The sequence below is a fragment of the Pteropus vampyrus genome, unplaced genomic scaffold (genome assembly GCF_000151845.1).
Source record: "Pteropus vampyrus isolate Shadow unplaced genomic scaffold, Pvam_2.0 Scaffold291, whole genome shotgun sequence".
Taxonomy (NCBI): Eukaryota; Metazoa; Chordata; class Mammalia; order Chiroptera; family Pteropodidae; genus Pteropus; species Pteropus vampyrus.
This window is the reverse complement of record NW_011889072.1, coordinates 850,475-862,628: the sequence shown is the minus strand read 5'-3', so window position 1 is coordinate 862,628 and position 12,154 is coordinate 850,475. Positions and strand designations below refer to the sequence as shown.

At 54.9% G+C, this 12,154-nt stretch overlaps 1 protein-coding gene across 1 annotated transcript in view; it reads left to right on the top strand.

Moving 5' to 3' along the window:
* Nucleotides 1–12,154, top strand: part of THAP4 (THAP domain containing 4) — a 36,401-nt gene that overhangs the window by 14,247 nt on the left and 10,000 nt on the right. Inside the window, exon 3 of the mRNA XM_023521089.1 lies at nt 10,889–11,050. Coding sequence (XP_023376857.1) covers nt 10,889–11,050 — 162 coding nt within the window. The remainder of the gene's footprint in view (nt 1–10,888; nt 11,051–12,154) is intronic.

The window sequence follows — 12,154 nt, the reverse complement described above, 5'->3', positions numbered from 1 at the left end:
CGCTTTTCCGCTCGTGGTAGCATGATACGTCTTTCTCTGTACTGCTGCTTTTGATCTACGTCTTCGTGTTTAAAGTGGGTTTCCTACAGACGGAAGATAGTTGGGGGTTTTTACGATCTGACAGTCAGGCTCTTAGTCGCTGTATTTAGATCAGTCACACAATGTGAGTGTTGCTACAGTCGTAGTAATATCCGTCATGTTTGTGACTGCTTTCTGTTTGCCGCTCTGGTTTCTTTCTCTTCTGCCTTCTCTGGTTTCAGTGGACCATTTGATTTCGTTTTCTCTTCTTTTTTAGCATATCAATTATACCTCTTTTTGAAACTTTGGTGGTTGTCCTAGAGTTTGCACCAAACACGTACAACTGGTCTGAGTGCACTTTCAGACGCTGCTGCCCGGCTTCCCGGGTAGCGACAGGGTCGTGACAGCATTCACAGTTCTACCCTCTGGTCCCTTGTGAAACTGCCGTCACCCGTTTCGCTTACACACGTGCTGTACCATCCCCGTTACTGCTGTCGATCTGAACAATCATTTCTCTGTTAGGTCGATTAAGAAAGAGGGGCTCGCCACCCCTCGATGCTCTGCGTGGGTTCAGGGTTCCGGCCGCTGTCATCGCCCACGTCCCTGAAGAGCTGTCAGTATTTCTCGCGGGGCGCGTCTACTAGCAGTGTCTTCTGTGTTTTTGTTTGAAAAAGTCTTTGTTTCTTCTCAAAGGATAGTTTACAGATAGAAGTTCTGCTGTATGTCTTCCAAGGAGAAGTCCACTGTAATTCTTACTTTTGCTCTGTCGGTAAGGTTTTTTTCCCTTCTGGTTTTCTGCAGTGTGAATGTGAATGCTTACATGTAGAATTTTCGGTATTATCGTATTTAGTGTTCTCTGAGCTTCCTTGGTCTGTGGTTTGGTGACTGTCATTAATTTTGAAAAATTCTCAGCTATTATTACTTCACATATTTCTTCTCTCTTCTGTTATTCCATTATGCGCATGTGTCACTTTGGCAATTGTCCCACGGTTCTCTGGTACTCTGGGGCTTTGTTCATCCTTCACTCTCTTCACATTTCAGTGTGGGAGGGTTCCGTGCACGGCCTTCAGATTCACCGATTCTGTCCTTGGCCTCGTCCGTCACGGTGATGGAGGACTGGGCAAATTTCGCCAGGCGCAGGGAGACCCAGCCCCGATCCGAGAGAAGGAGAGGGGCCTTTGGCGGAGAGTGAAGAAAGAATCCAACACACTCGCCAAAGCTGGAGCCAAAGGAAAGTTCATTAGACGAGGGGTAACGCTCCACAGAGTGGTCCCCCCTCAGAGGCAGAGGCGAGAGGGGCTGAGAGAGGCTTGGAAAGGTGGGGGAACAAGTGTTTAAGGAATTCAGTTTCTGTATCGTTCTTCAGCTCCTGTGAGTTGTTGTTTATAAGACTTTCTTAACCCATTTCCTTTGACGTGGACGTACAGGGAGGAAGGGGAAGGGTCTGTAGCGAAAGGGTGAGAACGTGCAGAGTGCCACCTGCTGGCCTCTCCCAGCCTTTAACCCTTAGGTTCCCCACGGTTTTAGCCAGAGGGAGTGACTCTAGGTGCCTGGTTCCCCTTCACAGGTGTGGGGCATGGGCTGTTAGCAACCCTGGCAGAAACCTTCCTTTGTTCTAAAGGTGTCCTTCTGTTATGGGGCTGCAGCCTTGAGGACTGGGGGCGGGGAGGGGGCGCCTTCTACACCCTCACGATTGAATTTCATTCAGCCTGTTTGCATCCTGTGTTCCTGGGCCGGGGCCTTCGCAAGTGTTTCTGCCCTTTGTTTCCCTGGCGGGTGAGACAGGAAGGCTGGAGGGGCTGGAGGGGCTGGAGGGGGCCTGCCCTTTGCCAGGGGAGGTAGAGTCTGGTGGTCTTTTCACTTTTCAGCTGTGGGCTGTTCAGTATGTTCTCTTCCCCTCCCCGCCAGAGACATGAGATAGTTTTTTTTCTTGCCTTTGTGGGGTTCCTAGAAGTGAAACGCATGCAGTTGTGGGGTCCCCCGGACTGCAGCCCCTCATGGAGTTTCACTCACACTTGTCTGCATAGCCCCCGGCATTTAGTCCATGTTACAGTCAAGCGTTTCTGTGTCTGGTAGTTTGGGCTCCAGGTAAGCACGTCTCTCCATGTTTCGAGGAGACATCTGTGACCCCACTTCTCCAGTGGGTTCAAGAAGATCATCGATTTTCAGTTCAGTGTTTTTCTTGTTGTAAAGACAGAAGTTATGACTTCTAAGCTTTTTATACATCACAGTTGAAATGAGTTTCCTCATATTTTTAATTTGGTTATTGTTCATATATGGGAAAGCTACCAATTTTAGTAACTAGCCATCTTATCGAATTCATTTATTCTGATAGTTTTTAATTGCGACTTCTAGACAAACTAGGTAATCAACCATAACATCTGCAAACAATAATTACTTGGTCTCCTTCTGTGTCTTTTGTATTTCGTAGAAATATTTGCTGTTTTCTGTCATACCTTTTTTCTGGCGTGCACGCGCGTCTTTCCGTTTGGTGGGTGATACAGTGGGGGCCTGGCTGTCATTTTAAAGGGCAGCATCCCCTGACGTGCCATGCCAGTGGTGCCCACAGGGACCAGCAATGCCAGGTGTGCCCTTTCCACTGGGGACAGCCAGCACTAGCCAGGTGGTGGCCTTGGCTCTCTGCCTGTCATGCTGTTTGATCAGTGTGTTCCCAGTGTGCCAGGGCCGTTGTCACTGACACGAAGCCTGTGAGGATGGGAGGCGCCTCGGGGAGGCCCCCGCGGTCCTCGCGAGTGCTTCCTGTCGTTGGTGTCATTTTCCAGGAGACAGAGCAGTCTCTGAGTGTCCACTTTTAGAGCCGAGATGAGTGGGCGGCCAGCCTTCTAGGAGATAGACAGAGAGGGAAATGTTTCGAGTAACCGTTCGAGAAAGAAGCAGCCTTTGCCGTGTGCCTGACTCCGCGGCCTTGTCCCTCGTGGACAGCCCGCTCCCTGGGTCCTCAGTGACAGCGGCCGGGGTGGAGGCCCACTCCTCGCTCTGCCCAGTCATTTGACTGTCTGGCCTGGCCGATCTTCGTAAAATTCGACTTGATCTCCCCTCCCAGCTCTAAGACTCGGTCACCTCCAGTCTGTCTTATACTTTTGTCTGAGGAGTCATCTTTTAGAGAGAACTACAGTTCCCAGAATGCACCCTTCAAGGTTGGCATTCACTTCCTGCCGAACAGTCAACAGCCAGGTGCAGACATTTCCCGTCAATTGGCAGAAAACAACCTTGAAGAACCTTGACGGTGTCTGGAGTTTAGAAAATTTAGGGATGGGTAAGACTGCTTTCACTGTCTCGGGCCAAAAAATGAAAATTTAAATTTCTTGAAGAAAATTAAAAAAATTTTTTTAGTATTTTGGTTGAGATTTTAATAAAAGAAAAATGAAATCAGAAAAAAAAAATGCATAGAAAAGCCTGTCGGACTTACTTGAAGAGTGGCAAATAGGCTAGATCCCTTATACTTTTTATTTGTTTGATTTTTAAATTATTTTATGTTTATTTCTCTAATGAGGTATAATTTACATAAATTAAAATACACAAACCTTAAGGATGTAGGTTAATGAAATCTGACAGGCCGTGTGACCTGACATTTGGGGCTCAGAGTTGTCTTGGTCATTGCTCCCATCAGAGCTTCAGTGGGAGCCCGGAGACGGCCGAGGAGCTGCCAGCGGCGGGACAGCGTCCGTGGTGGGGGTGCAGGGGGCCTGGGTAGCCCGGCGGCCAGCATCCTAGTCCAAGCTGAAGTTCATTTCGTTGCAGCTGAGGGCACCCACAGGCCAGGAGGGCCTCCCTCGACTGGCCGTGCCCTGGGTTAGACCTTGGCGTCCCGAAGAGTCTCCGGTGACTTTGTGACAGTGTTACGTTCTACTCAGCTTGTCTCTTCTGACTTGGGAGAGGGGAGCCGTTTAGGGTTTCCCGGCCTCGGGAACGCGCGGCCGCTGCCCTCGGCTCGTGGCAGTGTGAGGACGCTGGGGCGTCCGCCTGCCGACCGCCGGGCTCTGGCCTCAGACAGCTGGGACCCAGCGGGCCGCTCCGCGTCCAGAAGCGCCCGCAGAACCTGGCCCCGTGGGGGTGCCTACGACCTGGTGTGCACTGCTGGCCACTACAGAGTCCGGCCACAGGCGCCGTGAGATTGGAGGGCTCCAGGCAGAATTGTTAGAGGCCGGAAGCCAGGCCCGTCTCCCCGCCTCCCCACCCGCCCCTTCGGACGGACACCCACCCCGCACCCTGTGCTGAGCCCACCTCTCTCCGGCGTTCTGCCCTGTCCTAGGGGCAGTGTCCGTCCTGGGCTCCTGTGGCGCACTCTTGCACCCTGATCCTGCCCAGCCCCTTCCAGTGGCCAGCCTGTGAGGACCTCCCCCTCCCCCACTTCCCCACCCTCCCATCCTCACCCTCCTCCCTGACCCACATAGCATCCTAAGCCTCGCTTCCCATGTCCCAGTTCTGGTGGTTGTCCTCTGGGCCACCAGGCTTCTAACTTCCAGCCTCTGTCTCTTTGGCCACCTCCCTGGTCCCTGGCGCTTAGATTGGTCAGTCCCTCCATTCCACGTCGCTCGGCTGGGCTTTGCACACCCAGCTCCTTGCCTTCAGACCTGGCCCGGTGCCATTGTCATGGAGCAAAGAGGGGATAGGTGTGACCAGTGCTAGCAGACCACTGGTCAGCACTGCTGTCTCATCTCAAGACCCTGCATTAGCACCCCGAGTTGCAAAAGGTCCAATCTGGTCCTGCCTTGGGCCCAGAGCTCGAGTCTCTCAGGACGGGCCGGGCTGTGCATTTGTCTGCTGACTAGGTGTCACATGGCCTGAGTGCCGGCCTGTCACAGTCCCCTGTGCCCCATCCTACCTATTCTCCAGGAGCAGCTGGGGTCCAGTCTCTTCAGAAGGCCCTCCCTGAGCCTCTCCGTCTGTGTGCCCCCCATCCTGCTTCCATCTGCCTGTGGCATCGTTTCGTTGGCATTGGACAAGCATCTTTTACTTACTAACAAGTGAGGGCAGAGGCGGAGACCCCCAGTCCACTTTTGACACTCCAGCACGCCCACCAACTTCTAGACGGAGGCGCTCCCCGAGCCCCTGGGCCCCGGAGGGTGGCGGCGGAGTCGGTCCCGTAGGCCTCACTCAGACTCTGGAGCCCCTTTCTCCTGGCCGACCTAGCTGTGCTCCCCTTCCTCACCTACCCGCCGTCCCCCTGGATCTCCTGCTTGCACAGTGGGGGCTGCCGCCTGGTCTGCCTGCTCTGCACAGCGGGGGCTGCTGATTCGTGTGGGCCACGCCGGCAGCGTCCGCGCGGCCCCTGTGCCAGCTGCAGCTCCCATGCACCAGCGCGGACAGCTGCCACGCCGGGAGCCGTGGGTTCAGGACGCGTAGGGGTGCACCAGGCAACCTCCGGCCTTGTCTGGCCGGGCTGGAAGGAGCAGGGGGTGCGCTGGCCACGCAGGGGGCGGTGGGCATCCCTGAGCCCTTCGCATGTGCACTATGTGGTGGGACCGCAGCTGTGGCCAGCGGTGGGTGGATGGCCAGGGACGAGAGTGAATGACACCGCAGCCCGTTTTGTTGTAACTTGAGCACATCGTTAGACATCGAGATCGTTTACCCTCAAATCAGTATTTCTTGAAACTCCAGGCTGGCAACAGAGAGCCCTCGTCCCCGTGGGGCAGCTGTCAACGGCGCAGACCCCGGGCACAAGGGCTGGGCTGCCCCGATGCCCCAGCTCTGAGGCCGGTGTCCTCAGACCCTGTGGCCTCTCAGACCCTGTGCTGTTGTTACCTTAGTAAACGGGTGCAGAGAGGGGGTGTGTGGGCCTGATACGTTTTGTTTATGTTTGTTTTAGGGGAGTTTCCCCTCTTTACTGTGGTAAATGTACGTAAGTGAAACAGCGTTCAGGGTTCCCCCAGGTGAATTTTGACAGGTGCAGACACCTGTGTCACCACCCTCGTGGAATATCCCATGTTTTCGGGCCCTCCCACCACAGTCCGGATTCATGCACAGAGTCACAGAGTCTGTACATTTTTACGTCTGGCTTTTTTTCCACAGTGAGTTTCTGAGGAACATCTGATGGTATTTTAATTTCTAGTCTCACCTCATTGTGCTCGGACAGTGTAGTAGGAACTCTCTACGTTTTCGAATTTACGGGTGTTCTTTGGCCATTTAAAAGTCACTGTTCATGAGTCTTCCGGAGGAACTTGAAAAGGAGTATTCTCTGGTTTTCAGCTACAAAGTTCAGTGTATGTCAGTCAGGGCTGCCCCATCGTGTAGGCAGTCTGTTTCATTGCCTGCATTTTATTCATTCAGACATAAACGTGAACTGATCTTTCCTTCAGTTTCTGTCAACACGCGTGTCCAGTAACTTCTGCTCTGTAACGCTGCTGCTGTGCCTGGTGCCCCAGGGTTCACATCCTGTCCTGGTATCTTCCTGCGATGGGCATTTGGGCATTTGAGTTGTGTCCAGTTTGGAACTGTCGTGAATGTTGCTGCTGCAAACATTATGGCTCCTGTCCTTTGGTGAACAAAGTGTGTAGTTCCGTAGGATAGAGATACCTAGGAGAGGAATAAATAGGTCATAGTAATGAACATGATTCTGCCAAACCAGCACGTCAGTTAAAAAATATGATTCTGTCAATTCAACCACAGCTCTCTTAGAGGTGTTTTTGCTCTTTTTCCACTAAATGAAGTCACCATGGATTTTTTCACACTAGAACATTCAGACAATCGCAGAGCCGTTCTCTTTAGCTTTACTGTGACGTGACATATATAGTTTCAGAGCTTCTGTCTGCCTCGTAGTAACGTCCTCGGGAAGAATCGTAGATATAGTGTCCCTGAGTGTTGAGAACTGGCCACCTTGGGCCATCCAACAGGAAGACAGCATGAGCTCGTGTGTGATTTAAAATTTTCTCATAGCCACATTGAAAAGGTAGAAACAGATTAAATTAATTTTAATATAATACATTTTACTTAACCCAATATTACCTAAAACATTATCATTTCAATATGTAACCACCAATACATAAAAGTCACTAAGCTGTTTGAAGTTCTTTGTTTCGGACTGGGTCTCGGAAACGGTGTGCATCGTACACGGAAGCACAGCTCAGTGGGGCTGCCGTGCTTCAAATGCTCATGTGTGGCCGCTAGCTGCCGTGTTGGGCAGCACCGGGCTGTGGCTTGCGTGTCACAGACAGCTGTAGCAGCTGTCAGATCCGTCGGTTGCTTGCTTTCCCTGCATCCTGTAAGTGGTGCTGGTATCTTCTGCCTCTGAGGTCATGGAGAAAACACCGGCCTGGCTGCATCGTCTCATGGCCTTGCCTGCTGGCATTTCTTATAGATGGGGCCATACACTGTGTGGCCTTTAACGTCTGCTCCGTCCCTTAGCAAAGTGCTTTCAGGGTTCATCCGTGTTGCAGCACGTGTCGGTGCTTCATCCGTTTTTACGGCCGGGTAATGCTCCACTGTCTGGATGTGCCCCGTCGGTTCACCCATCCAGTAGAAAGCCTTTGGGCTGTTTCCACTTTTTGACTCTCGTGAGCTATGCTGCTGTGAACACTGGTGCACGGTTTTTAGTGTGAATTGTTTTCATCTCTCAGGTGGGTTTGCTGCCGGAGCGAGGCTCCATGCTCAACCTATGTAACTGCCACTGTTTTCCACAGGGGAGGTGACACCATTTACATTCCCACCAGCCACGTGTGAGGCTCTCTGATCCTTTTTGACTGTTATTGTTTCTTTTCCTTTTGAATCATTTCTGTTCTGTTTCCCAGTGTCTCCCTCTCCCTGGGCTACTCCCATTTCAGCTTTTTTCTAGTGGTGGTTGGATAGATTTTCCTTAGGGTTTCAGCCCCCTTGTCCTGGGGGCTGCACTGTAGCCACGTGCTCCCTGGCAGTGGGCTCGTCGGGCCACAGTCTTGGGCCTTGCCCTCCAGATGAGGGGACGGATCACCCAGAAAAGCTCCCCAGGAGCAGGGCAGTGTGTTGAGTCGTGACCTGGCGAGCATGCTGGCGGGTGGGTTCTGTGTGAGCGGTCTAGCGGTTTGAAGGTGTTTGCAAGAGAGAAGGGCTTGGGACGGGTCCACATCCCCTGAGCAGGCGGAGAGCGTGCAGGACGCTCCATGTGTCCCTCCTTGCTCCTCACACAGACCCTCTGGGCCAGGATGACCTGTTCCCTGGCCTGGGGCCCAGAGAGGGAGATCAGTGCCCCCGCCAGCTTATTGCCACCCCTCCCCTTATTACACTGTGACCCGGGGATGGAGCGCCCCTGGGAGTTTTTCCTCGCTTCTCCTAAGGGCCCCTCAGAGTGAGGCACCTTTAAGGCATGCACTGAAGGCTCAGGTGGGGAGTCGAGGAGGCTGCAGTTCTCAGCTCCAAGTGGAACTCGGGGTCAGATTCCAGACCCTCCGCCTCACACCGCTGCACCCAGGGTGCTAGCTGGCCCGGCTCGAGCCAGCCCTGCCTTGGGAGCCCCCACTTCAGCTGCAGGGTCGGCCCAGAGGACCCCGATGCAAGGGTGGCATCTCGGGCTGCCTGTGCCCGGCCCCTGGCTCTCCTGGTCACAGACTAGGCCATGCTTCGTGCATAGAGATGTCCTCCGGACAGAGCAGGTTATGACAGCGAGCTATGACCACTGCCTTGCACTATGCTTGTGCAGGTGGCCACACAGCCACCAGAGAGCCCGAGGTTTGCAAAGAATGTTTCTTCAGCACCTCGCTGAGCGTGGCAGACGTCTGCCAGACCAGAAGATTCAGAGGCCATAGGCATCTGTCTGGAAGGTAATGATTTCTGTTTATTTGAAAAGTGTGGGACTTGGGTGGTCTTGCTGACCGTTGCCAAGCGTCTCAAGCTTCAAACTGCCCAGTCTTGGCAGCTTATCGCCTCAGTTGCTCAGGCTAAGCCCCCCGAGTCGCCTCTCGTCCTGCATCTGGGCAGATGCAGCTGGCTCTCCCTTCGGATCAGCTCCAGAATCTGGCCTTTTCCCTGCCTCTAGCCACCCAGGCCACCTTCCTCCATCACCAGGTGCTTCCTGCAGCTGCGGCCACTCTGCTCAGCCAGAGACCTCAGCTCCGCTCAGGCCTGTCCAGGGCTCCGTCTGCTCAGAGGCAAGGCTCTCCTGGGCCGTCCTCCCCAGCTACAGTGGCTGCTGGTTCCTCCCAGCACGGGCCACTCTTCTCCAGAGTGGCTGCGGGGCCCCTGTCCCCTCCCGGGTCTCTGCACACTCCTCAGGAAGGCCGTCCTTGCCAGTCTTAAGATCTCGAAATGCCCGGCCTCCCCCGCCTCCTGTTCTGGCTCACACCTAATGTACGTTAAATTACGCATCTTTTCCTTGTATCTCTGTGTTCTGCGTGCCTTCCCTCACTGAGTGGCAGTGCCACGGTGGCGGGCCGCAGCCTTTGTCTCTATCAGCTTCTCTTTGCGGGCTGCCGTTGCCCCCCAGAGGTACGTCTGCGGGAAGAGACAGCGGATCCAGGGCCAAGGGCCACGAGCCACTCCCAGGCGGCAGCAGGCTCTCCCGAGTCCAGGGCCCTTATTTCTTACTTGCATCAAAGACTGTAACTAAGATTCTGGTCGCGTTTTCTTCTGTTGTCTGGTTAGGAAAGTTTTACCAGTCGATGCTCCACTGTCGCCATCAACACTCCGAACGAACCATCGGCCGGCCATCCCAGGCCGAGAGGCGGGGCTCGCTGGGAGAGGAGCGGCCTCCCCGGCCTCCCCTCCGCCGCTGTCTGGCCCTGCGCCGCCCAGACGCGCGAGTCCCTGATGTCGCCCACTGCGCATGCTCACTGGGCCCGGGGCTGCATCACGCGCCGCCTGCCACCCGCCGGCCGCCCCCTGGGTGCCCACTTGCCTCAGCCGCAGTCGGGCACTGCTCGCCTCCAGAGCCCCTTTGACTCCCTTCCTCCTGGTGTTATTCTCCCCGGCTGCTCGCAGTGGCCATCGGAGGCTGTGCAGTTCCAGGGCCGGTCCCTCCCTGCGTCTTCTGCGCGGGGCGGGCCGGCGGGAGCCACGCAGGTCGTCAGCCCTGACACAGAAGCGGGCCCCTCGGCTTTGCCCTGCGTGTGAGCCTCCCGCGCCGCCAGCCGCGTGCGGGGTGCGGGGTGCGGGGTGCGCCTCTCCTCTGCTTCCCCGCTGTTCGGGGTTAAGCGCCGATGGGCGTGGGCGTGGCTGGCAAAGAGTCCGGACATCCGGGACTCAGACCTGTTCCCGCGCCCTCCCTCCAACCCCTCAGCACCCCCGACACAGCTTTTCCTTTTGTGGATAAGGACACTTGACACGGTTGACAGGAGCGTCACCTGAGCCCCGCGTGTCCCTAACCAGTCTTCAGCCCCCGACGGCTTGGACACCTGGCAGAATGAGAGGCCTGCGGTCCTGTGGCTGGATCCCTCCACCTGACACCTCTCGATTCGAGGCCTGGGTGTCGTCCCTCACACTTCAGTGACAGTGGCTTTCTTGGGGAGTGAGAGAGAAACGTCCACTGGGTGCTGCAAGGCTGGTGTGGGGTCTGGAAGCCAAGGTCACGGTGGAATGGCACCCACAGAGTGTGCTGTCACCATGTTCCTGCGCTGAAACCCTCCGTCGCCCGTCCCGTGTTTTCCTTCTGCCCTTACCTCCGTCACCAGATCCTCGGGCCAGGGCGCTCTGGTCCGGCATGGGAGCTGGCACTGCCGCTGTCCCTGGCCGCGCGTGGGAGGCCCTCCGTCTCCCCCTGTGTAGAGCGCGTCCCGCAACATGGCATTTGCTGATTGTTTGGCCTTTTTCTCCGTCCTGACAAGCGGCAGGTTCACGAAGGTCCTGCGGATTAGCTGTAATGACCAGGGATCTGCCGACAGTGCTCAGTCAGGAGGGGACTAGGGGACACGGAGCCACTGACTGTCTCTCCTTTCGCCCCCAGAACCCCCCAAGATGAGCCCAGTGGTGGAGCCGCTGTCCTGGATGCTGGGCACCTGGCTGTCAGACCCGCCGGGAGCCGGCACCTTCCCGACGCTGCAGCCCTTCCAGTACCTGGAGGAGGTGCACATCTCGCACGTGGGCCAGCCCGTGCTCAACTTCTCGTAAGTCCGCCCGCGTCTCGCGAGAACGTGGGCTGATGGACAGCCCGCGCAGTGGGGGGTGTTTCCGAAAGGCGCGCTCTTCCCCGCACCCCTAGCCGCGACGCACAGTGAACGGGTGACCTGGGCTTGCTTGTTCTCCGGATGTGACCGTGCCAGGCTGACAAGGCCTCGGGGTGTCACCTCAGATGTAAAAATGGGTGCACATGCGCAGCGAAACCCCTTGTGGGGCGCTGCGTCCGCGTGCGAGTCAGGCTCCCGTGTCACCGCGGGCAGGAGGCCCGTCGGGGTCTCGGAAGCTGCTAGTGCTGTGTCCCTCGGATCCCCGCTGGTCGGCAAGCGGGGTCCTTTGCGGTCCCGCGGCTGTGCCCCACCCCACGCATGCTGCTTTCGTAGAGGCAGATGGTTAAGTAGCGCCCCCCCCCCAGAAGTGGCTGAGAACATCTTGCTTTTTAATTACAAAAGTAACATTTCTTAAGATTTAAGCAAGAAGTATGTAAAGTCAAAGGTAGAACTCCATCCCTTCCCCAGTCTGTACTGTACGATTAACAATTATATATTAAGAATCTTATTAAATTAACTTGATACTATTTGTATAATATCTAGCAACTTCGGAAAAATTGAGATCTCATTGTTTTAAAAAATATTATCTCATACCTTTTGTATTTTTTGCTGAATGGATGAGGGCAAAGTAATATTCTGCACATATCCCAAAAGGTACAAATAACACAAAGTAACCCACAGAATTAAGCGATCTTTTAAAGCTACGCGTTACAACCCATTAGAGAATTTTGTGACTAGCATTAAAAGAAAAAATTAAATAGAGTAGAAGACGAATATTTTGGTAAACACAGGTAGGTAATGGTCTAAACTGCGTTTCTCGTTAGGGTTATGGTGGAGCGGGCGTGGGCCCACCTGTGCACGCTGTAGGGTCCTAGGCAGCGCCTGGTGCTGGTCAGGTTGTGTCAGCTTTAAGTCGAGGGTCACGCCCTCAGCGCAGCACCTCTTACCACCGTGAATTCGCAGTCTCGAGGCAGTGGACAAGAAGCTGTGTCCTTACTGTTCCACATATGAAACGATTGTGCTCGAAGGCAAGATGATAGCTCCCA